Source organism: Anarhichas minor, unplaced genomic scaffold (assembly GCF_050575085.1).
Source record: "Anarhichas minor isolate MPS153535 unplaced genomic scaffold, ASM5057508v1 ptg000017l, whole genome shotgun sequence".
Classification (NCBI taxonomy): domain Eukaryota; kingdom Metazoa; phylum Chordata; class Actinopteri; order Perciformes; family Anarhichadidae; genus Anarhichas; species Anarhichas minor.
The window spans coordinates 16495287-16521498 of record NW_027466463.1 but is presented as its reverse complement, the minus strand read 5'-3'; the positions used below and the strand labels follow the sequence as shown (position 1 = coordinate 16521498).

Sequence of the window (26212 nt, the reverse complement as noted above, 5' to 3'; positions counted from 1 at the left end):
TGAATCGCCTCCTGCGTCTCCTTATACCTCGTAAACAAAAACCGTGCTCCTAATTAACCTCTTCACTGACCTCCACAATTTAACACTGACCTCTTAAGCCCTGAAACTTTAACCCCCTCACCTCCTCTCATGGAAGAGGCCGTACAGCCCCCCTAACTCCCCGCAAAGCCTCCTCCTCGTTAAGCCACTAATCACTTCCTGAGTCTTTGTTGTGCTTTTGTGCTCTTACAGGGATCCAGGAGAGTTTGGAGCACAATGGTACCCCCAAAAAACAAAAAGGTGGGGGGTAAAAAGGATGAAAATTGAGATGTGGAGAGAGTAGGAGGACCGAGCTTTTTATACATGCTAAGAGTGTCGGCTAATTGGGTGTCGAATAGTGGGTTAATCAATTAGTTGGTTTGTAGAAAAGTAATCAACAATTATGACAGTGAATATGCAATTTAAAATAATTATTAATCTCAGCAAATGCACGTATTTGTTTTCTAGCTGCGAGTTAGATGAGAGGATACGACTCTGTTTAAATATGAAGCTACAGCCAGGAGACAGTTAGCTTAGCTTAGCATAATGACTGGAAACAGGGGGAAACAGCTAGCCTGGCTCTGTCCAAAGGTAACAAAACCTGCCTATACAAGCACCTCTAAAGTTCCCTTTTTTACTTGTTATCTCCTGTTTGTTTTATCTGTAAAAAATCAAAGTGTAAACATGTGAAGTTGTGGTTTTACAGGGGGTTATGGGAGTCAAGCTAGCTGTTCCCCTTTGCTTCCAGTCTTTATGCTAAGCTAAGCTAACCGTTTCTTGGCTGTAGCTTCATGTCGAGCAGATAGACATGAGAGTGGTGTCGACCTTCTCATACAACGGTCTGCAAGAAAGCAAAGAAAGTCAAACGAAAGCTGGCTGCACATGTGGACAGATGGATGTGGCTTTGAGTTACATTGTGTGTGTGTGTGTGTGTGTGTGTGTGTGTGTGTGTGTGTGTGTGGTCACCGTTTAACTGTCACAGAAAGGAGGACAGGTATACTCAAGTAACTGTACCTGAGCGACTAATCCTGCCCCCTAATTGGTTTGTAACCCAACACCTCGAAGTTAATCCTGCTATTTTTATTGGTGAGGCGTTAGTCCAGCTGTGTGAGTGCTGAAACAGCTGGAGACTTTCTTTTTTCAGACACACAAATACACATGTAAACACATAACCAGGTTTGTGACACACACAGATGCTCACAAACAATCATCCACACATGACAGATGGGTGACGAGCAGCGACATCAACGCACAAACACCTTACTGAGAGATGAAATAACAAAACAATCGGTTAATTTGACTAATAATTACTCTCATGTGCTGCACTGCTTTCTAGACTATAGATTAGGGCAGCTGGGCCAGATGTGAAGGCACCGATTACATCATTATCCTGTGTTTTGTTGGTGTCATCTCACCACATCATTTTAATTAATAGCTTGATGACACAAACACAGCAGCCGCCTGACAAACAAACCTCAACTGCCAAAAATACAAACAGCTGGCGCCTCAGCAAACGTCTGGCTGTCGGGTCCGTCATGCATCGGCAGGCAATCATGCAGATGTAACACACACATGTATTGCACAACTAATACACTAGCACCCTCCAATTACACACAGTCATGCAAACTCAGCGGGTTAGGAGAACGGGTTGAAGAAAAGCAAATAAAGAGAATGAGTTAGAATCCGTCAACCCACCGGGGGTGTCTGAAATAAATCTGGATGAGAAAGACAATAAATAAATCTAATTAAGGAGGTTTATTGAGGAGTCCAGATGGAAATGTGACCTTATGATTAAAGTTAATTCGATGCAGAGATTTATATCAATCGATGAGTTCATTTGTTTTCATTCCTTATTAAAAAAGATGTCCCCCTTTTCAGGTTTATAAGGCGCCATCCGAGCAACAATTACTAAATTAATCAACAAATATACCGTTTATGTACCAAAAACTATACATGTACGGTACTGTCACCTCACTGTAACAACTTCAAAGTGGTTCAACATAAATAAAACAAAATCAAATCAATAATGATAAATATGGCATTAAATAATATCATACGTAATGCAGCTCATAGTGGCATAATAGAGGAGTTTATACTTGTATTATATTCTTATATATTTTTCATTTTTCATAAAATGTATATTAATCTAGATTACTCTTGTATTAAAAAGTACATTTCGTACATAGTTTTATCATTGATTTTTTAATGAAGTTGACAATGATTTTTTATTTTTATTATTTGTCACATTACTAATTCTATTACCGACACCATTACTGACTTCGCTTCTATTCCGGAGTCTTTGTGCTTCCTCGCCTCGCAGGTTTCCGTGGACCGTGGTCTTCCCTCCTGCCTGACACCCACTGCTACTATCATTATTAATAATCGCATTGCTTGCTATTTCCGATACCATTACTGCTTTTGTTATCATTGTTATTATATCCACATCTGCTGTTATTATAGTCGCAATTTTTCCATTATTATTATACTTACTACTCTCATTATATGAATAATTTCTGTCATATGCATTGAATGTGTTGTAACTCTGTTATGTTGTTCATTCTGTGCACATCTATCACACTTCTGTCCATCCTGATGGAGGGATCCGTCCTCTGTTGCTCTCCTATAAGGTTTCTTCCTTGTTTTTCTCCCCGTTAAAGGTTTTTTTTTGGGGGGGGGGGGGGGTTCCTCTACCGCTGTGAGGGTCCCGGGACAGAGGATGTTGCATGTGTATACAGATTGTAAAGCCCTCTGAGGTAAATTTGTGATTTTGGGCTATACAAAATGAATTGAATTGATAGTGTGGAAATTATTCAAATTGGTTGATATGTTTTAAAACGTATGCGTTATTTCAACTGTTTTTATCTCATGTCATGCTTCAATTGTTTTTGCATAACACTTTGCTTGTTTTGTGGTTTATAGTTTGTTTTGTTGTATTGTTTCTATATCTATAAACTATATTCTATATTTTAAGTGTGTTAGGTTGTTTAAAAACAGAAAAAAACAACCCAGGCATAGTTGGACGCTTCACACTCATTCATTCATATAAAATGTTTCATCTTCCGCAATCCCATGATTATGACCCGTTTAACTTGCACGTAGAACAAAAGTAGATATATTCTATAAATAGTATGTCTGTTTGAAACAAGTTTGGTATTTTTAATGGATTTAATGGCAAATACACCTATAGCTTGGTCTAAGAAGTTATCCTAATGATTCTTCTGTGTGTTTTGATACGTTTGAAGAACATAGATCAAAATGTTTGGAATCAGAAACATAGATGTGTATATGTGTTTCTACTTAGAGAAGAAATGATTAATACTGGTAGGAATAAGTGGAGCTAGAAATAAGGAAAGCCTAATGAGACGGATACAAAAAAAAAAGTGGGACAAGGATGAAGGAATAAAAAGCCAAGAGAGGATGAAATGAAGGAACGTTGGGGTCATGATGAGGGAAAAGAGGAGGAAAGCAAAGAGGGGAGGGCCGATTTAGTAGGAGGCGTAGAGGGGAGGAGGGAGGAGGCTAGCCCCTGTCCTGTCTGGTGTGGTTGGGGGTAATCTGGTCTAATCTGCTGCATGTTAAACTATCTGAGCAGCAAAAACCAGATTATCCCTCTAACAATGGCCACATGCTCATCTGCTAAATTACTCCACTTCACTAAATCATATGCTGAGACACACAAACACAGAGGGCCATCAGCATATTATATTTCATTATATTTCCCCGTGTTTGAACAATGCACTCCTTTGAGCTCTCATTTAGAGCCTTCAAATTAAATTCAGAGGCGAGGTGGCTCGTTTTAAACGTGATGTATAATCACACGGTCAGTATTTATCTCGCTCAAAGGCTGAAAATCCTTTCATTGTAAAAAGAGAAGGAGTGGGTGCAAGAAGAAGAAGAAGAAGAACTGAGAGCAGGAGGAGAAAGAGAAACACCACCAGCGTTTTTCTACCTGCTAACAAAGCTGGCGGTTTTTCTATTGGCACATGTTCTTCAGCATGTCCGGGTCAAATGGGTCAGCTGACGTTGAGATGAGAGCACAAACAACCACTGGTACTGAACACCTTCACGGGTCTCTCAGGGGGAGGATGGAACAAACACAATGCTTAAACAGCCGCAATACATACAAATATATTCTATAAACACGGGGCAGGTTCAGCGCTGCCACGTATGTGGCCTGTAAATGGAGTTTCTGAAGCAGCTGCAGCTTTTCCAGCAGGTCCAGGTTACAGGTCGAGGACTGAAAAGCTCTGAGGTTTTCACAAACGCCGCTGAAAGAGGGGAATAAGAAAGAGGCAAGTCTGAAAGTACATGATGTGTTTATGTATGAACAAGAGTCTACAGCAATGCCAGCAACGCTTTACACGCAGGGATAATGCTAGCATGCTAACATTTGCTAATTGCCACTAAATACAATATAGTTGAGGCTAATGATGGAACCAGGTGAGAAAGTAAGTCAGCAGGATTCATCCTCTGGGCACAACGGATGTTTGAATCAAATGTCGTGGCAATCCGTTCCACAGTTGTTGAGATATTTTATGCAAAACCAAAAATGTCAACCTCATGGTGGTGCTAGAGGAAAAGTCAGCGGATCATCCAAGTCAGTAAGTTTCGTCCTCCAGGGATCACGAATGTCTGGAAAACAAAATGGTGTGCCAATCCAGCATGTAGATATATAGCAGTGGTGTAATGTCACTATATTTATTTAAATACAGTACTTATGTATACTGTATTTTGTGTTTGAGTATTTCCAATCTATGCTTAATAATACTTCTGTAGTGAAATTCATAGTAAATTTGTCCAGTATCATTTTGACTGCAGGACTTTTATTTGGGAGTAAAAGAGCTTTTTCCGCCAAATGGATTGAGATATGAAGACTTCGGCCTCCAGGTGGGGCTAGAGGGAAAGCCACACGACCACCGACGTCATCAGAATATATCTTCTGTGGACGATGAATATGTGCAGAACATGTCATGGCAATCCGTCAAATAGTTGTTGAGATATTTGTGGTGGACCGATCAACCAACGGCCTGCAGGCTAAAAGAAACGTGACTGTTCAACAATAAACCAAAGAGTCCGTTGATCTTGGATTTATCTTGTTTTATGTCACGTAATCGTACACAACAAATTAAAGTGAAAGAGATTAAAGAGGAACAGCGGAGGGGAGCACAAACACATTTTAACAGGTCAGTGTCTATTGTTTTGTAATATCAGGCTTAAAGTGGATTCAGTGGGTGAAAAAGTGAGCCAGCGCACCCTGTACCCCCCCCCCCCCCCATCATCAAATTAAATGCACCCCTCTTACCCCCTTAAACACACACACACATCATACGCACCACCACCGTAACAGATTTAGTTCGCTCATTCACACTCTAACACACATGCTCTGCAATCCCATAATCCCTCTCCAGATTGAGAACACCTTTAAAATACGATGTGATTATCATTAGGGATTATGATCAAATTATGACAGAGTGACAGATTAGACACGGGTTTTGTGTGTGTGTGTGTGTGTGTGTGTGTGTGTGTGTGTGCAGCACGTACAATCATAAATAAATAAAAATATTTTTCAAGGCATCCTGGTTTTATTTGATAGTTATGCTGTTCAGAGAAGAGTAGCAGAATGTTTTGAGGAAAGAGGAAACAACAAATACATGTAAGTGGACAAATGGATCATTCTGAGAGGATTGTCGTCTAATAGGAGGAACTGAAGAATTGGAAAACAAAAATGAAATTCATGTTAGTTCCTTAGCTAGCACAGCGTCTGACTACCAAACCTCATGAAGAATATGTTCATTTTCATAAATGAATCGATCGATCGATGGTCCAGACTGAAACCGTTGGATGAATTATTAAATATTATTCATGCTCCCCAGAGGATGAATCCCAATGACATCGATGATCCTTTGTTTGTTCCTCTAGCGCCACCATGAGGTCCACATTTTAGTTTCTTTTGTGTGAAATGAAGAGACTAATTTAGATAACTGATAATCCCTCATGTTTTATCAGACACTTGTAGGTTGGTGTGTGTGCACACATTACACGTATTCATAACCACATAATCAGACTGAATTACTATTTAAATCCACTTTATTTTGATTTACTCATCTGTGGGCGCCAGTTCAGAGATCTGCAAACAAGCTAATATATTCAAAAGGTTCATTACACTGTACAGTATATACAGCACAGCATGTACTCTACCTGATGTGGTCTGTTTTTAAAATCAAAAACAATACATACTCTTTTTATACAATTTAATATAGTTACACTTGTTCTTTCATTTCTGAGATCTCTGCTGGAAAAAAATGTTTTAGTACTCAACTTAAAACTTGATTTTTAAGTATCTTCTCTGAACAACTCACGTATGCTGCTACAATTCTCCCGAGGATTATTAATGCACCTACGAACCCGACTACCGACAGAAAAGGTTTGTGTACGTTCCCTCAAAGGTCAAGATCAGCTAGAGAGCAGCATCCCCGGTGCCGCATATCTTGCCTTGAGACACTTTAGACAACAAATGTAGCAGTTATGGAGCTTTTTGTGTTTCCTGGCTTAAATAATTGTGAGAATTTGAGCTTTTGTCTCTTTAAGCGTTCAGTATTTTCGACATCCTCATAGTTTTGTTCATTTCTAATCCCGTATTATTATGAATATAAACTATTATGAATATAAAAATATAAAAGTAATGCAAGGCGTTCTGCTGCCAAAGCAGAGAGTACAATAAAGTTAATGTCTGAAAGAAAAGCTGCATTTATAATTACCTGGCTGTCAATCAAAAGTGTGGATTTATTTCTGGTAAAACAAAGCGGTATATGCAGGTTTGTTTTGAACCCAGACATGGAAAAGGAACAATAAAGTGATTGTACTGACCTATAAAATTGTGCTACTCACTTTATTGTAAACCTAAAAGTCCACTTGTGTCCCATGTCGGGACACTGCACGAACTTTCCAGCGATCCGATTGGTCTCGCTTCGTGACACGGGCCTCTGAGGAAAAGAACAAAGGCCCCACAAACACCCAGAAATGACATGACCTCTCGTATTAAAATACGCAGCCACCACTGGATCCTTGGCAGGTATTTTATTTCATATATAGACGCTTTCTGTAATCAAATGTGAGTGCAATCAAACAACAGCAATACAAACATTACCAATGCAGTCTGAGAACCAGGAACTGGGTTAAAACAGGGAGTTCACTCACTCTACATAGCGAGCAGCTAGTAACCTCATGGACAACATTTATTTAAAAAAAAAAAAAAAAAAAAAAAAAAAAAAAAAAAAATATATATATATATATATATATATTAAAAAAGAAAAGTCCTGTCAGGACAGTCCACTCTCATGTGTACTTCCAACCATGATGGTGGAGAGGGAGGTGGGGAAGCCCGTTTGACCCACCACCCTCCTGCCCCAACCTTCCTCCTACAGGAAGTCCAACCAGTGATACAACAGCCCCCCCCCCCCCCCCATGAGTCCCGCTTGCACTCAGCTCTTCAGTGAACTAGATAACCTCCCATTTACCCACATCATGATTATCATCGTTATCATCCTAATAGTATCAACAACTAAAACAAAAAAATTCAAATCATTTCCACTTCTCACACAGCAGGAGCCAATCAGAGTGCAGAGGTCCTTCAGGTTCAGTCAGTCTCAACCAATGGCTGTCCATCCGGATGGACTAGAAAACCACGTAGCTGTACATGTGGAACCAAAGTCCTCATGCAGTGCCCTGCAAAGGTGGCACATACGTGTACAGGTGGAAGTGGGGGGGAGGGAGAGGGGGAGGGTGTTTATGTTTTGTTTTTTTAATGGTGTGTCTGTGTGTGTCTTAGAGAGAGTGTTTTTTTTTTTTTTTTAAGAGGGGAGAAGCAAAGGTGTTAGGCAAATATCAGACCCAGGAGCACAGAAAAAAAAAAAAAAAGTCCAGGAGAAGAAGAATTACATACAAAGTCTTTATCCACCGTCTGTCTTCTCTTGGCCCTCCTCAAAACACTCGCGCACACACACACACAAACTCTCTCTCTCTCGCACACACAAACACATGCACGCTCTATAGGTCCTTATGTCATTGTGAAGTCAGGTGTTCAATGTCAACATTCAAGAAAAGGAAAGAAAAACAAACACCTCAATGGTAAAAATCATCTCTACCATCACAATGCTTCAGTTCATAAAATCTTGACATTTCTGAAAAGTGATTTTCGTTTTCCTCCAGGTTTAAAGCAGTATATGCGTGTGTGTGTGTGTAGTTGTTGTCGTCGTCTTTGTCCCACTGCTGCAAACACACACACACACATGCACAACCAACATACGCACACTCACGCACTCACTCAAACACACACACACACACACACCACATGTCCTCTTTTAGTGGAGAAAGACATGGCGCAATGGAGACACACTCCTCCTCTGGGCGGATGCACCGATCACCAGGAGGAGACGGAGGTTGATGCCACGGCTACCAGGGGTCTTCCAGCTCACCGGCACTCTGGGTAAAAAGAAAAGAGACAGACGGAGAGGAGCCCGCGTTAGGCTTTGTTTTTGTTGCTGCGTTCTTTCACTGCACACAGTAGTAAACTTGAACCTCTCTGCACACCTATCTATCTACTCAAATTGAATGGATAACGGTGAAAGACTGACATTCCCCTGCCCAGCCTGCACATCAACACAACCAGAACCCAGACCTCTGAAGACTCACCTTGCGGAGAATCACGAGGCCAACTGTCAAGACTGAAAAACAGGGGGAGAAATGGAGAGAATGGAATCCCTAAAGTCTAGGCGTCTCTCTCCCCTCCGCCTGTCAATGCAGCGGCGGGCATTTATTTTGCTGCTATTGTTTTTTTGTTGTTTTTTTTTTTAAAAAGGAGATGAAAGATTAAAATGTCTTTAAGCAGCTGAGGTGAAATGACGAGACGCGGCTATAGAGCTAAAAGCTGACAGAGGAGGGTAGGGAAGGCAAGGACTTATTTTGTGCTTGAGCTGCAAACGTCACAGCCTACACAGAAAACAGATACAACACATTAAATATAGCAGAGACTCCAGGGAACGGTCCTGTATCAACGTCCACCACTTTATCTGGGAGTCTGTCTGGGACTTTAATGCATCTTTGCATCCCTCATCACAACCCTGATCTACACATTTGACGGGACCAAAAACACAAGAAACACAGTCGGACTGCAGTGAGAGATACTCATACACTTGACACAAATCATTGCATTATACCTCAAATCATCTTTATTTTGTTCATTTGTCATTTTTAACTGTATGGGACTGATTTGGCCCACGTAACCGCATACAAATACAACTCATACATACACAAACACTCACACAAACATACGTACACACGCGCAGTGTTTAGCATAACCTCCCTTCCGATAGTTAAGTGCCGTAGATATTGAAAAGATAAGTGCAGTGCATGCATTACCAGGGTCATTAGGTCCTGGGCTTTATTCCCTTCCTTTCAAAGAGGAAGAATGAACACTGCTGGTTCAGTCTAGATATAAATCAAACTTTCCCCAATGAGGCAAGAGTTTCTGTTTGTCGGTGTCATAACCAGTGAGGAATGAAATGTACGGTGTGTGTGGGATTCTAATCAAGCTGAAACACATCCTGCCGCGGTTAACAGCAGCGGCTGTCGGCATGAGCAGCGGGAACTTTATGGGAACCTGGTTCACTAACACTTCTTTTATTACTGTGGACAGACACACAGAACACACTGTTGTGCTGGTGTAGACGACCAGAGGTTGGACGTTGAACGCCTACAGTAGAATTCAATGCCGTCAGCAGTTTGACTTCGGGGATGTAATGTCAGCTGCATGTTTTGAAAGAAAAACAAAGGGTTAGCCGGAGGGTGTGGCCAAAAAAAAAATAGCCATATTGTTGCCTAAAGAAAGTCAAGTACTCATATCTATAGTAAAGTTCTCAGGTTCAGCTCTACACAGTTTGACTTGCCTCTGCCTACAATGTACTATATCAGAATATTGTGCTTTGAGATGAATGCAAATGACAGCGTGTTATAAATGACATTTCTATTTAGCTCAAAACAGCTAGCGTCGCCATGCGAGAATAATGACTAATTGGTTGTTTTGGCAAAAATATACACGTCTGTTTAAGCTTCCAGCCTGCGCTAAAGAGCAGAGCCACTTCCCTGAGTGTTTCTATGGAAGGATCTTTATGGAGCGGAGCTGTGCTAACTGTAATGCTATGCTAACCGTAGCTGTGATTTGCCAACAACAGCAGTTAACAGCCAGCACTGATACAGCCGACACAGAAGTTGAGCCACGTCACACAATCAAACAAACTGTATAAATGATAAACGCTTTGGATTTTGGAAACAATATGACTTTTCGTGTGGCGCCACCATCTTTCCTGAATAACAACAACCAGGAACACATGTTGTGTCGACTGTGAGGCAGCTTACTAAAATGTGGTGATGCAGAAATAGGCATGTGGTGGTGAGGGAATGATTTAAATGTAATGACGTTCAAAGTATACACCCACCGACCCCCCTACACAAATGATTTGTCTCATTCTCCATCACTCAAACGCATGCAGACGCAGACAAAGACACACACACACACACACATACGCAAAAGAGTGTGTTCTGAGTTTGTAGATGGAGGAGGCCTGGAGACCGTGCAGCGAGTTGAACACAGCTGCAGTTCATAGGGTCTCCTTTTCTTTGTCAGTTCGTCCACTGTAAGCAGGTGTGGGAGGGGGTGAGGCTGAGGGAGGCAGGGGGAGAGGGAGGGAGGGAGGGAGTGAGGGAGGGAGGTGGGTTCAAGTGGGTAATCAGCCAGGAGCCAATACTGGTAAATGTAGGCCATGGAGTGCAAGGTTTATTTTTGCTTCACCAGCCACTTTTGCATGTAATAATAATTTGCTAATGAATATTTTCTATTGTAAACATCAGTCTGTGTGGTCAGGTGGTAAAAGTAGCCGGCAAGTTTGGGAATCCAAGCCGAGGAGAGGGGAAAGAAAGCGTCCTTATTGATAGGTATATATGTGGGTCGGAGACAGAACTTGAATAGACAGAACGGCCATTTTCTTTGTTTCCTTTGCATTCCTAAAATATTCACGAATGAACATGGTAGCTGTAAGACGCAGACCACGGTGGAGCCGGAAGAGGCCGATGTGTCTATTCAAGTTCTGCGATGAAGGAAAGAGGAGGAGAGGTCACAGCACATCTGACTAGAGCTCTAGGGTCGGGTAAGGTATGCGGACGGACGGACGGACGGGGGGGGGGGGGGGGGTGCTCAGTCAGAGGAGGGACCGGACTCGGGGGCGGGCGCATCTCGGCTAGCCTCCGGCTCTGCAGTGGCAGGTGAGGGCGGGGGAGAGGGAGGGGAGGCGGTCTGCTGCTGGCCTCCGTTGTCGTCGTCGCCTGAGGTTCTCCTGCCCTCCCCCGCTCCCTCCACAGTGCTCTCCCCCCGCAGTGTGTAGGCGGCCAGGGACTCCTCCAGCACCGAGTGGTACTGCCCCCGGTGGTGCAGGCGGAACTGCCGCAGAGCCTCCAGCAGATGAGCCGCCGTGCTGCCACCTCCCTCCTCACTCTCCTCCTCTCCCCCCGCACAGGCCTGAGGTGACACGCCAGGGGTCAGACTCTGCAGGCACACTCCATGGTCACACACACACACACCACACACACACACACACACACACACACACACACACACACACACACAAGTACCGGCACAATACTCACATCATTGTCACACAAATATCTACTTCACACCAACGTGACAATGTCAGGGAAATTCTTGCACCAGTCGGACAAGCCCATGCAAACGCTACCTCTGACCCTGTGACCAACAACCCTTTGTGATATTCGCTGGATGGTGTAACAGAGAAGGGGGGGGGGGGGGGGGGGGGGAGGAGCCTGCAAGTCAAGACTCCACTGACATTTATATGACAAACACACCGACGTGCCCGCATACAGATACACACACCTCCACCATCACACCACACCCTTCCAGGCTGTTTAAAACCTGAGACGGATCTCTTGGTTACAATAGGAAATACATTGCTTAAGTTCCTGTGGTTATTTCTGTAAGATGATGGATGTGAAGTTGATTTGAGGGTGATGTCGAGCATCCGAAATCATCATTTTAAGCCTTTATGATATAAATTCTTAAGCTTTATGTGTTTTTGAATACACTAAGTTTCACTGAGAAGATAATAAAAACACAATGACCATGCCAGGAAAGCAATAACCCGGTTGGTTTTAATCTAAATAGGAACATGTGTCTGAGAAAGTCTCACTTTCAACTCAGTTTAGTTACGTATTTTAGAGCACCGGCATCTATTCAAGCTCTACTCCAAAACGTTGATTAATCATGACGTGATTTTGATGCCTGAGGTGGGATCATGTGCGAATGATTTTCCTATAAAAACTGAAATTAAGTAGAGTTATATTGGTTGTTTCTACACCTTATTGATTAATACAAAACTGGAAAATGAGTTTCTGTGAAGTGAGGGTCAGTCACAAAGTCGCCCTGAACACAAGAACGTGTTTTTCTAATCGTTACTTTACATTTGACTGCGCAGAGTGAGGTGTGAGCGTAGCTTTTTTTTCCACATTCATCTGCTGAAGAGTTTCTCTGTAGACGTGTACCAACGTGTGCGTAACTCACACCGGTGTGACACGGAAACGTGAAGCCTGCAGCGCGCACACCCGAGAAGCAGGAGGCTGCCGGCAGTTCAGCTCATGAACATTAACAATATTTGCATATTCATGTAGTTATTTAAACGCTATTGAATTTTCTACACACACAACTACACTCACATTTATCATTCCGAGCTGTATGTTTTGTGTTTCGGGGGGAATCTTTGGTTATTGTGTGCATTCACAGCCGAGGAGTTCAAAAGGCTTATGTGTCTTACTGTATACTGTGTGTACTATTTCAATCATAAATACGAAATTGAAACTGACCGCACCGCTTTAATGTGTTTCAATATACATTCAAATAAGTTTCCCTGAGCTTGCCGAGGGTTATTCTGCCATGTCTATCCTCACACTTAACGCTCGCATTCATTCACACACACACATAAAAGAGTGGCCTTGTCTGGACTGGTGTGTGTCTATAATGTTGGGGGGGGGGGGGGGAGGGGTGTGAAAGCTGGGAGAGGTGAGGGGTTTAGAGAGCGATCATCTCACCCCTTCCTCTTCTCTGTGAGGGTTCAGCTTGTTGTACACCGCCTCGATCACACTCCGTCTGTAAACACACAAACGGCACACAGCTCGCTGCTCAGAGAGGAGAACGCAACACAACACAGTCGCTGTTCATTTTAGCAAATGTGTATTGATTAACATTTTAATGGAACGAAGACAGAACTGAGTCGATATTGGAGTATCCGCTGTTCATGCTTAAAGAGGATCTCCGAAGTGTTTAGAGGAGTGTTATCTGCATGTTTGTGAGTCTTTTAAGTTAACAAGGTTATTCCCACTTAACTTCTTAAAAACAACTAATGATTTCATATCTCCTGGACATTATTATATTACTTTATACATAATATAACATCATTTATTTATCATCTAGATGAAGAAAAGCTCAATTAGAAATCCTTTTACTTTGATATCCTCATCTTTAGTGGTCATTTGCAAAAAAACACAATTTAAACTACGAAAGAAATTGTTTTTGATTGTATTATTATTTTAATATTTGCTATGATTTAAAAAAAGATTACCGTCGTTATTATAAGTTGCTTATAGCTAGTGTTAGGACGTTAAAAAGGTTATAATTCCCTCTCTACCGTCTGAGTTTCACACCAAAACTACATTTTACAAGATTACATTTGAACACATCATGATAAGAGTTACATCTAATACTCATTTTTACTGAATGCAGCTTGAACGCATCATAATGTCTTATTGTCGTATCTGTGTGTGTATAAATGCAGGTAAATGTTGCTCCAGGCTGCGTATTTACTTGCTGGCCAGGCCTCCGCCAGGTGGAAGGTTGGGGATGTTCTCTGTGGCAATGCTCCTCAGGACAGACACCAGGTCAGGGACTCCTGCCTCCCCACAGTTCCCCAGAAGCTCTACACACAAACACAAAGAGGACCGGGGGTGTGTGTGAGAGGTTGTGTTGCACACTGAGGCCAGAAAGATAAACTGTGTATTTTGTTGGTGTGTTTGTGTGTGAAGGTGTGCGTGTGCACGTGTGCTGACCCTCAACACGGGTCTCCAGGTACTTATCCAATTCCTCTTCTTTCTTCACAGCCTCCTCCGAGATCTTGGGCGCTCCGGGTAAACACACCAACACCACACTCATGTTGTCCCTGCTCCCCTGCAAGACGAAGGGAGGAAGAGACGGAACAAATGAGACGGATATTTAAGTAGGATATAGGATTTTTTGCAATCAAAATGTTCCCGATTCATGTTTAAAATAAATTCAGGACTTTCCCTGTCGATATAGTTGGACTTCGAGTAGCGCTGGTGAGTAACACTGAATATAACTTTTGTTTAGTTTACAAGAAAACTCCACATCTGTACAGTAAACACCGCTTATTCTTGAGCTGCTACGTCTATAGAATGAGTTTGTGACTTGGAGACACAGCTCTGCACGTTAAACATATCTTGCATATGGTTTCTCTAATACAGAATCGTTTTGTAATAAATGTAGTGAAACCGTTTTCAACACCTTTCATACAGAAAGTTACTGGAAGATTAATTTTTGTATTTGAATTTGAGATGCGGCACTTTCTAGTCATGAATCTGTAAACATTGTTTTTTGTTTGTCCGTCTGTCTCAATGTTGAAAGTTTAGAGTGGAGGCTTAGAACATTATGATGGAGGTATATGACGGCCATTCCAATGCTCAAGTATGTATCATAAGTGGTTGCAGTAATTTTTGCGTCGATACCATTTGTTCCATTTTTAACAACCCTCTTGATATAATATAGTCAAAAATACCACATTAAGACACAAAGACCCTGTAGGTCTAGGAACAGGTACCAATGGTTTCTTTAGGTTCTTCTAGTTGTATACTAGCTCGAGCTCAAACTGAGCCTCTGAAAAGACGATTAATCAATTAACAAAATATGTGCAGACTAATTCTCTGTTGATCGACTAATTGCTAATTATGAACGTCTTTATAAAAAACTTTTATGGAATGCATTCACTTACAATAAGTGTATTATAGAAACAGGACGGACACACATAGAAACAGACACATATAGAGCTCTGGCCTTAAACCAATGGAGAGTACAGAGTCACGGACATCACAAAAGGCAGCGGAGGAGATTTATTACTTGAGATAAACCATCCAGTGAGGTAAAAATAACTAGGCTGCTGTGCACTTGTTGGTTCTTGGAGTACTCGAGACACAAAATAGGTGCTAAATGGAAGGCGGAAGTCCAAGATGTGGAGTGGTGGATAAATTCAGCTGAAGACAAAAGAGCGATTATTGCTTTTTTCTTGGATCAATAGCGGAGCAGACCAAAGGGCAGGAAATGATTCATCATCTATGATCTCTCACTGTGAGATGTTAAAGTTTATTAAAGAAACATTAGATCATTTTGTTATCTTGTAATGCAGTTTAACATTATTTCAGTACCATATTATATTTTCAGTAACTTTTGTTCTTTTCTTAAATCTAAGAAGTAGAGGCCAGATGATGAGGAATGCATTTGATCCCTGAATCTGAATTGAAACGTTTACTTTCAGCGTACATCATGTGAGAGGAATAGAAGCTTACCTTATGCAGACAGGTGTCCACCACCGAGTTACAGACCTTCTCCAGGTCATCATACACCAGGAGCCGAGAGCGGACGAACTCGCACAGCTCCTCGTTGGACATGACATCCCAGATCCCATCGCACGCCAGCATCACGAACTCGTCTCCTTCGGCCGCCCGCTCCAACACGCACACCTCGGGCTCGGGGCTCACCAGCTGCTCCGTGGGGCCCTTACCATCCACACATTTGTAGTCGTAGTCCCCCAGGGCCCGGGACACAGCCAGGGAGCCGTTTACCCTCTGGATCATGACCGAGCCGCCAGCGTTCTGGATGCGCTCCTTTTCGCGGGGGTTGCAGGGCTTGTGGTCCTGGGTGGAGAAGCCCACCTTGGTGTCTCGACTCAGCACGGCCCGCGAGTCGCCGCAGTTAATGAAGTAGAGGTGGCTCGGGCTGAGCAGCACGCACACGGCCGTCGACCCGCTGCGGTCCAGGCCCTGCCGCAGGTCAGAGAAGCTGCGCATGTACTCGTCAATGTTCAGAAAGCCCGAGCGGATGCCGTCCTTCACGCCCTCTATGGAGCCGGATCCTGAACTGAAGTCGGCCCCGCCTGACAGGATGTGTTCCAGCAAGTGGCCGGAGCAGTAGTTGGCCACCCGGGAGCCCGCGTGGCCATCGTAGACGGCAAAGAAGGACCAGTCGGTGAGTCCGTGGGGGAGGCCCACCACAGCTGTGTGGGCGTCCTCCATCTCCACCCGCCAGCCCTGCATGGAGCTCAGGCCATAGCGCAGCCCGTTGCCCTCACCGTGGGCACTATGCTTCTCCGTCTTCGGCTTGTCCAGGAATGCACCCATTGCTGCCTATAGCTGGAGATTAACCAAGAGAAAGAGAAGAGAGGACACAGGGTTAATTACACCAGCAAGGACAAAGAAGATAATCTGACCCTCAAGTCAGCCACTCTTATTCTAACGCACTAGTGTACCATAAATAGTGAAGATTGGTGTACGTGTCGGCCCATAAGTAACAATAAATTACAGTAGAAATGCTAAATTAGGTTTGATGTCTTTTAGAAACAATACACCGTTACAGTTTGTCCAAAATAACTTCAAAATGATGCTCTTAGTATGTAGAAGTATCACAATTATTTAAAAATATAATCTAAATCCATATCAATATTGTTTCTAAGGTGTTTATGGAAAACATTGTAATCAGATTTTCAAACTCCCAAAAGTCAATATTGTTTCAGTGTTAGGTTAGAAATTAGACAATATCATTAGTATTTATATTTTTTGTCAAAAGAACTCATATCCCATATATTTGACAGTTTGTACAGTACATGCCTCTGTCTTTGGTGTCAGTGGTGCAGTAGGTGGCTCCGTACTGTGATTACAGAGCGCTTTTAATTACTAATGGTGAGACTAACAAGACAAAGACAGAGGAGGAACCACAGAACTGAGGATTACACCGCAGCAGTAAAGCTTCTTTGAGTAAAACATAGCCTCTTTCACCCCGAGCACAAGGTCACTAATACTATTAGTTAACTTGTTGGCAGAAGAAGAGTGTGACATTACTGAATCAGCAGGGTGTGAAGCTCTCACCTGAGAAGAGCTGAATGGGAATGAAACCCGTCTTGAGGGTCAGTTTTTGTTCTTGTTTAGTTGGCCACCCTGAGTGAAAATGTGCGTTAAAACTATCCATGGGGTTGTGTGGGTTCAGGTACTGTGAGACAATCAAATGCAAATCCAGGAAATACAGTTTTAGCAACAGATCCATTAGCTGTCCATCCCCGCGTCCAGGCGCCAAAACACTTCACAGCGATGTATATTATGTATCATGAGGAGGGATTTTACTGCCTGGAAAGTTATTGTGCTAGCAATCGTTTCGTCTTTCATTGAGGCGCTCGCAAGCTAAACTGTAGAGCTATACGGCATTCATGTTACAAAGTAATCTACCGGGAATGTGCACTTGCATCCAGCAAACTTTGAGTCAGGTTGAACTTTCTACTGGACGACTCTGCGCTGTTTTGTTGCAAGCTACGAGCTAAAGGAGCTAATATTTCAAGCTTCGCTGTGACGAATCAGAGAGGCATGAAGAGGAGAGAAACCTCTCCAGAGTTTTGAAGGTATGAAGGATTTGGGTGCTGAGTGAAAGGAAAATGTAATGAATGGCTTCTGAAATTAGTTGACGTACAGAAGAATATATGAATATTTTTGAGTATTGAAACAGACTTGGGTAAGACTTCAAAAAAGTCTTAACATTTTATAGTCCAAACAAACAGAGTATTCTACCTGCTTTTAATATACTAAATGAAAATGTTTATATTATTTAGGTCATTATGTCAGACATTTTTGCTTGTAATTTACTAGCAACTGTACCCGAGGACACTCCCACCACCTCGTGCTCAAACCGCCTTCCGCCATATCTTTGGCCTTTTTGACCTGCACGATATTTTCCCAGCATACCAAATCAATTCTTCTCTAAATGTCAGCAACTTCAGCGGTATGGAGCTACTTACAGTATGCATGTATGTATTGTAGATCTTGAAATCAATAAAAATCAAACGTCTTTTTCCCCCCAAACATATTGATTCCTTCACTTTGTATTATTACCTCCCACGTGAGTGCACAGTACACACACGGCATGACAGGCATGTGCCCAAAAAAGGCTGGTACACGCAAGGAGTGACTACAGCTGGTTTCGGAGCAAGGGGTGTGTGTGTGTCTGGTCTGCGCATATGTGTGCAGGCAGTGTCAGTCAAAAATACGCTCTATAAATACGACAGGCCGGTTTAGATTTCATGTCCAGGGTGGGGCAGTGGTCCACGCTATTCACATCTCTATTGCTTTTCTAGCATCAACAGGATTCCCTCTATCGAGCTCTTGCCACCACCTACTGCCTCTCACACGTAGCCTATATGTTCATGTATGGTAAGAAAGTGTGTGTTCACACGTGTGTGTGTGTGAGAGAGAGAAGGAGAAATCGGTTGTGTTCACCAGCAGTGATTCTCTCTAAAAATAAAACAAACACACTGCCATTGCGTAGCAACCACCCACCCTGCAGGGCAAACATCCAGGCTAAGCTTCATTCAGAGACAACCCCCCCCCCCTCTCTATGGCACGCTCTCTATCTCACACACATAACCCCCCCCCTTGGTAGAGAGAGGAAAGAGTAGTTGCATCATCTGATCCATTAAAGCAGTCGCAGCAGCCAGACCCTGAAAGGAGACATGCAGACTGCAAGAACACATGCTGATACTATGAGATTTCACTGGCTGACAATGGTACAATACAACAACAACAACACACAAACACAGAAAAGCCCAGAGAATATCTCCATTGAGACGTCAGACTGAAACCAGGAACTCTCAAACCACTTAACCCACTCAAAACTGCTGTCACCCGAGCTGTAACCACACGTCGAAACCAACACCCCCTCATGCTAAGACGCACATGTCTGCCAAAAAAACCACAGGCTACGAAGAAGGGAAGTGGAAGGTCGGGATTACATAATGCTGCAGAGAGCCTGAGAGCCGCTCTGAGTGCAGGCACACTCGCACTAAACAGTAATGTTGTCCTAGAAGCGAGGTTCACACACACAGCTTCCATCATTATCTAAGTATACACGCATCAATTCTGTATGTTGCAACACACACAGACTCACCCTGTCGGACCTGAATATCAAGACAATGGGACAACAGCAGCTTGGGATGGTGGTTTGATTACAGTCTGAGAGTCTACAACAAATGTTATATTTTACCTTGGCTTGGTGTTGCTTTTGTGAATAACTGGAAGTCAATAGGAGCCCTAATAGGGGTTACTATCGTGGGAAACAATGGCCATCATGCCTAATCAGCAAATACAGATAAACAATGACCCCCCTGTCCAACCTTTAGACTGTTTTTAATGAGTGGACAGAGTCACCGTGACATCACCCATTGGTTTGAAGCCTCAAGTTCGCCATCTTGGTTTTCAAGCAACCAACAAGTGACACAAGAGCTAAGTAAAACCAAACGCTGACAGGCATATTTAGGCGACTGAAATATTGGAATTAACTGTCATGAAGTGAAACAGTGTGAAAGGGTTAAAGTTGTGAGACGGAAACACAGACAACACCATGGTGTTGACCTGTCAGTCACAAGTTAGCCCCGCCCTAAAGCATACCCTGCTTTGCTGTCTATTTTACTCTAAATGGGACCGTACTTTACTAAATGAACATCATGCTGTGTTGAAGACTTGATACTATCAACTGAGACCATAAACTCATGTTGTTTACTGAGAGAATAAATCAAGTGAAAAGTAGGGTCATTTACCCATAGACTTCTATACAATCAGACTTCTTTTTGCAACCATTTAGTCAAGTTTTAAGAGAAGGCAAGACATCTTTTCTGGACTGAGCCGTTATCAGCTGCTCCAACAACAAACTGGAGGGAAAAGTGGTAAGTAAAAGCCAAAGGCCTCGGCTCCATAAAATGTATTATACTTAACAAAATCTCTATTATTGTTGTTTCAGTCACATGCTGAGAGGCTTGCTGCCAAAGGACAACCTCGGTGCTCTAAAGGCTGATTAATGTGGTCACACAGAGCCAAGCTAGTCCCAGCTAGCGCTACATACACTTCCAGGTCAAAATTCCACTTTTACAGTATTGTGCATTTACAACTTTTATGAACGTGAAACTTCACTGATCTTTTAACCGGCTTTGTATCGCTGCAATGCAATAAATGATGCATTTCTTCTGATTACAAGGCATCGTGGAGTTTGATTATTTACATCACAACGTAGCAAGTAGGCTAATTCCTATGGATTTAGTTAGCTACTCCACACAGCACTTTCACATCTGAACTGTGGAGGACAGAAGCAGTATTGTATCTTTAAACCCCCACATTTACTCAGACAACCAGTGGGAAAATTGTTCAAATTAAATAACCAGATGTTGCCCTACAATTACCAACAACTTGGCAAAAATACAAGCAAAACAAGTTCCATGATCCTTGAGTTGACAGTGACAGTTGTAATACTTCACCACAACAACAAGCTACACAACTGGCTAACAGTGTAGGTTATTTTAAGTATCCATAACATTTTCTCTGCAACATCCAGAGATCATCAACATCGGTCTACGTGATGAAGGACGATACCTGATAAATACGGCACGATCATGTGATTTCCCCCATATTTAGGAGGTGAGGAGGACCACGTGAATGCATCATTAAGCTAACCAACCCAGAGTGGGTTGTAGGATAGTGAGCGAGGGCTGCAGAGGAGACGCCGGCTCACATTTCACAGCCGCATTTGGAGAAGCCTCTGGAATGGGACGGCCTCGTCGAACCGTTATGACGTATTCAGTCTTGAAATACGGACTTTGGAGCCAGCAACGCTGAACTGGCACACAGCTCGGATTGTGCAGTTTGGTAACAGTAATGACTTCTAAAACCACACCTTTCTATTGTGTCTATTCATACACCTGGAATCCATTAGTGTTACATTTTTAACTCTTTTTTAATCTTAACTGCTGAACCAATTTAACAGATACTTTGACCTTGCCTCCCTTTTTACATTTCTTTTATTAGACGTAGAACAAAGACAGTTGCACAGATCCAACATGCAGCACTTCAACGTACATTATTGACCCTCCAGGTCTCCATCTCCCCTTTATGCACTGATCTGCTGCAGAGTGCTTCCAAGTCCGTAGATAACACTGCTGGATCAAACCAGTCAATGGAAATCACTCCTTACCACTTGCTCCCATTGTTTTCCTGTGACATTCAATTACATTTTTACAGATGACCAAAAAAACGCTGTGAAAAAGTGACACTTGAAAGGTGTAATGGTGGTTTTTAAAATTAGGTAGACAGCGTCAAATCTCTGCGACAAAAGCGCCAAAGTGCACAACATGGAGACCAAGAACTAACACTTACAACTAAAGCTACAGTCAGTTTATCATTGACGGAAAATATTCGGTTAAGGCAATCCCCGGCCAGTCACTCCATTCATTTGAATGTGGGTAGTGTGTTTGGGCTGCGACAGTGGGGACAGCAGGGGATGCTGAAAAAACCCTGCAACGGCCTGCTGTAAAGACTTTAAACAGAATAAACTTTTGGAGAAAAGCAACCCGACGTCACGCAGTGGCGGCCGTTCATGTGAGCGGAGATTAATGGGCCACTCAAGCCTGGTGTGAAGACTCTCAAAGTCTGACATACCACATGAAAGGAGAGGCAATAAGGGCGGCAACCAATGATTATTTTCATTATCAATATTGCTTTCTTAATGAGTCTATGACAGTGTAAAAGGCCAATCACAAGGTCAGAGTCCAAGTTGACATCAGCACTAGAGGCAATCAAACAGTTTGTAACAAAAGGTTTTCTGTTGTCCGAGTCTCGACTCTTCATTTAAGAAGAAATAGAATTCAACAGGAGCCATGGCAGCCGTTTCCTAAAATCTTCTTTAAACGAAGAGCACCGTCCTTCACAAGTGACTTACAAACTACAACAAAGATTATCTAGGCACTAAGATACCATCAAGAGACCCAGCCATGTTGTTAATCATCACAAAGTATAAATAACAGAGTCTCAGACTCCATGGTGACGTCTACAAACGTCCTGTTTGTCCGACCAACAGCAAAAAACACAAAGATATTTAGTTTACCATCAGAGAATAAGAAAAACAGAAAATATTCACATTTGGGAAATTGGAACCGAAACAACGTTTTTTCAAATGTACAAATAACCCCAGCATAAAGCAGCACTTAATATCAGAGCACCAACAAAGATAAACTTGTTACCCTATTGCAAATATTTATGAATATTTCATCAATAAAAATAAATATGAAAAAAAAAACATGGCTTAATGGTAAATGTACTTCTCACCCCAACTGAACAACATACATAAGCAGATGAGAAAGCTGCAGTCTAACTGATCTACCCCACTGAAGACTGTGAAACGGGCTCGACACAGTGACAATTTTCAAACCAGTGCAGTTCTTCCCTGTTATAGAGGACCAATGAGTGATTTGCATTTGTTTAAAAGCCTGTTGTGACACTTAAAAGTTCCATCAGTGCACAGCCAAGACCTTTAAGATCCGTCAAACTCTAAAACAAGCTCGTTGTCCGTCTCCATCTCCTGCAGACACCGTGTTTCATCTGCTCCTCAGTCTTTACACAGTTGACTGCTGACTCAGATAAGATTATCAGCTATTGAACTCCTCCGTTATCTGGCTGGCAGGGCACAAGACCAACACGCCAAGTGATGTCATACTGGTCACCTTATCGCAATCTGATACGCCGGTGAAGGTGAGCAGGGCGGCTGCTGGGTTACATTTCAATTCTGCACGATACAAAATTGATGATGAAATGTGAATTTTAGGGAAGGCTTAGATGATACATTGCTGAAACATAGGGAGGTTTAGAATGGCTTAAAATCATGTAAAATTCTCAAACTGTAAAGTTAATAAGAAAAAGATATCTCACACACACACACCTCTTCACATGGCAAGGGAAAGGTAAGGGCTTCCCTTTCAACATAAAATGGTATACATACTCTCTCTACATTGCTCAACAATAAGGAAAGTCAGAGTAGAACTTGTCATTTTGAACACGTAGAGAAAACCTTTGTTTGAACCGAGTCATGCAACCAGGGTCCCACACGTGTTTTGAGACCTGGTTGCATGAACACGTCCAGAAACTCCTATTCCCATATTGATCGGAGTTGAAACAAAAGGTGACATATTTAGCTGACCACATTAGTAGCAGTAGTCAGTATTTTTTTCTCTCTTAAAACAAGAAAACAACAACATTGGAAACCCAAATTCAATGCCCAACTTTATCAATATATAATAATCAAAAATCAGTTTGAGTTATCGTTGATTACATGTGCTCACATAGACCTGTGCTGCTGTTTATCGATAGCAAAGTTAGGAGTTACCAACCAAGCGCATGTTTATGGTCAGGGTACACCCTGCTGCCCTGTGCCTGTGGACCTGCCCCTCCCTTTTAAAGCTTGACATAAATGTAATATAATCTAAACATAAAAGCGGCGATGCCGCAAAGTCACCTGCTAGATTATGTTTGTGTCGTCTGAGGCATTGATCGCACACTTGGAACTGTACAAATGCCTCCGTACTTGACCAGTTTACAGACAAAACAGTGAACACGTTTAAAACTAAAACAGTTGTAGCTGCTAATTTATTCATAAATGTTTAGTTTGAGTTTCCATCTCTTGTTGAAATTGTTCATTTCGGCAGTTTTTCAGCAAAACAATACCTATTGAGTGTTATCCAAAACAACAATCATGGTGTTTATTGTTGTACAACTTACCCATAGTAAACAAGTTAATACATATTTTAGTAGTAGGATATCAGTAGAGAACCGGTGTTGGAGTGCTGGAGCAGTAAAACATGACTAACATTAAGTGTTATCTTAGCTTAGATTACACTTCATTTGTACGGACTGATTTCACGTGCTTCAACAAAGATACTAGACGTGAAAATGGGTGCTTGCGTGTATTATTATCCTCTAAAAGGTCACTGGATACACAACAGCAACGTTAGCTATATCGCTACATAGTTAACACTAACTTTAACTTATTTAAATGAATAGGATCTGTGGCCGTGTGTGGCTTTGTGTGCTTGTTTAAATGTAATGTTACATCGTTAAAAATACCACTACACTGCCATGCTAACATAGCTAACCATTGACACCCATAATGACAAAGTCCGCTAAGCTGTCATTAGCTAGTTACATGCTAGTGTAGCTAGATTAGCTCACAAGGGACCCGGCTAAGCACTGGAGGCCAACGTGTCGTTAAAGAGTTACTTTAAATGTGATTTATTCACAATTAACTTGGCTAACGTTGGCGGTAATGTTAGTCAAGATAATGTAAAACTTCAGACGATGGCTCGTGGTTATATTTAGACAATGGTCTGTTTGAACACTGAGGTTATTGCACAACACAATTCATGTTGAATGTACCGACTAATAATATTTTTTGGGAATGCGTTTCTCTGTTAAATACCGATCCACTGACCACATGCTGAACTCCAGTTCACTAAACACTGCTCCCTCGACGCAAAGGCCTAGTGTGTTGATATGAGCTAATGTTAGCCAAGTTGCTAATGTTAGCTTCACAGTTAGCTAGCTTGTCAAACTCAAGCTAACGACGTTAGCGCACATACTAGCATGCTAATGACGTTAGCTCGTGCTACTTACGTTTTCCTGCTGTCGCGAATGTTGATCCAATCTTGATTATCTGCTGGATTCTGCTTTTTGTGTGAAGATGTGTGTCGGTAACCTAGCTATCTACGGAGCTAACGTTAGCTAGCTTAGCTGTGTTATGTTTCCTTATTTGACACAAAAATAATAATCGAGATTTGGCCTCAGATGAGCGGCGATAATTCCTCTCTCGGTGGTTCCCTGCTTGGACAGCGTTGATTTTTACGCATGTTTGACGCCCGTTTCTGTCTCACATAAAAATGAAGACTAATTCCGATCGTTCCTAAGCAGATACGGACACGGAGAATTGTGTTATATTATACAACACTGACAAAATCTAGCACTTTCTTCAATTGAAAGGCCAGAGCTATCCTTCGACTTTGGGTGCTGAACAAGAGGAGGTGTTATTTTTGGCATATGCTCGGTGATTGGTTACAACGTCAGGGGCGAAACGTCGGCTGATTGGCTGCTTGTCCTGTCAATCAGCGCTGCCCCTAAACAATACTACATTCTCATTGGTCTATAACCGAAGTTCTATGACGCATGGATCTGTGGAGATGCGCTCGTAACTCATTTTGGCGTACGCCGAAAGCAAAGCGGGCGGTGTTTGTCGTGAGGTAAAAGAAGTTCTGGGAGTCGATTGACCGCAACATAACGTCCGAGACTGAACATGTAAATGAAATCAAAGGTTGCATAATTACGATTTAAATACTACAGTATCCATATACTCTATATGTTTGGAAGTCACCGCACACGAGTGCCCCGGAGCTTAATAACAAGCGCAACCTGATTCAAGTACAGCAGGGACGCTTGAAGGGGTTTCAGTTGGAGCCTCCAACAGAAGGAATGATTGTACCATCTTACTGTAATTCACTAGAAATTAATCAATTTTTAAGAAATTACACTTAAATATAAGGCCTCACTCATTTCCTGTAGCCTATATTTTGTTTAGGCAGTCACATATTTCAAAACTAAATCAAATAGGTCCAAAATATCATCATAGTAGGAGAATGAAATTGTATCAAATAGAAATTATGATGATAAGGAAGTTGAGAAACAGAAGGATACATTTTACTGTTGAGGCCGATATGTCATAAATTAACTAAATGCAACCACATCAATGCTAATGTCAAAACAATATGCTGTTGCTGCATGTATTTATTGTACTGTATGAAAATGTCTTCTTTATAATAGTTTTTATTGTTTATCATGCTTTTCAACATGCACCTACACCTTGTCCACGACGTTTCTGAGGTTTTGGGGCATTTTATACCTCTATTATTGAGTCAACAGCAGAGCGATGGCTTAAAAAGGCCTCAGTATG

At 42.2% G+C, this 26212-nt stretch overlaps 1 protein-coding gene across 3 annotated transcripts; it reads right to left on the bottom strand.

Annotated features, from left to right (window-relative positions):
- Positions 1-7056: 7056 nt before the first annotated feature.
- On the bottom strand, positions 7057-25307 carry ppm1bb (protein phosphatase, Mg2+/Mn2+ dependent, 1Bb). Of its 3 annotated transcripts, XR_012954628.1 has the most exons (7): positions 24886-25307; positions 15709-16551; positions 14182-14299; positions 13940-14051; positions 13168-13225; positions 8710-11587; positions 7081-8499 (listed from the first exon to the last, which is right to left on the bottom strand). XR_012954628.1 is itself a non-coding variant. In XM_076093968.1 (6 exons), the coding sequence occupies exons 2-6, from the start codon at positions 16537-16539 to the stop codon at positions 11267-11269; spliced, it is 1440 nt and encodes a 479-aa protein (XP_075950083.1). In that variant the 5' UTR covers positions 16540-16551; positions 24886-25307; the 3' UTR covers positions 7057-11266. The 3 variants fall into 3 exon arrangements, 2 of the variants coding, with proteins under 2 accessions (XP_075950083.1, XP_075950084.1); XM_076093968.1 differs by having other exon boundaries at positions 7057-11587; XM_076093969.1 differs by lacking the exon at positions 8710-11587 and having other exon boundaries at positions 7057-8499; positions 24886-25305.
- Between the last annotated feature and the right edge of the window lie 905 nt (positions 25308-26212).

What these genes read in the sequence shown, in the direction of transcription:
- ppm1bb (XM_076093968.1), bottom strand. Translation starts at nt 16,539, where the DNA reads ATGGGTGCATTCCTGGACAAGCCGAAGACGGAGAAGCATAGTGCCCAC. An exon ending in TGGACACCTGTCTGCATAAG is followed by an intron (nt 14,300 to 15,708) that starts GTAAGCTTCTAT and finishes TTCGTCTTGCAG; the next exon opens with GGGAGCAGGGACAACATGAG. An exon ending in CTCACAGAGAAGAGGAAGGG is followed by an intron (nt 11,588 to 13,167) that starts GTGAGATGATCG and finishes GTGTCACCTCAG; the next exon opens with GCCTGTGCGGGGGGAGAGGA.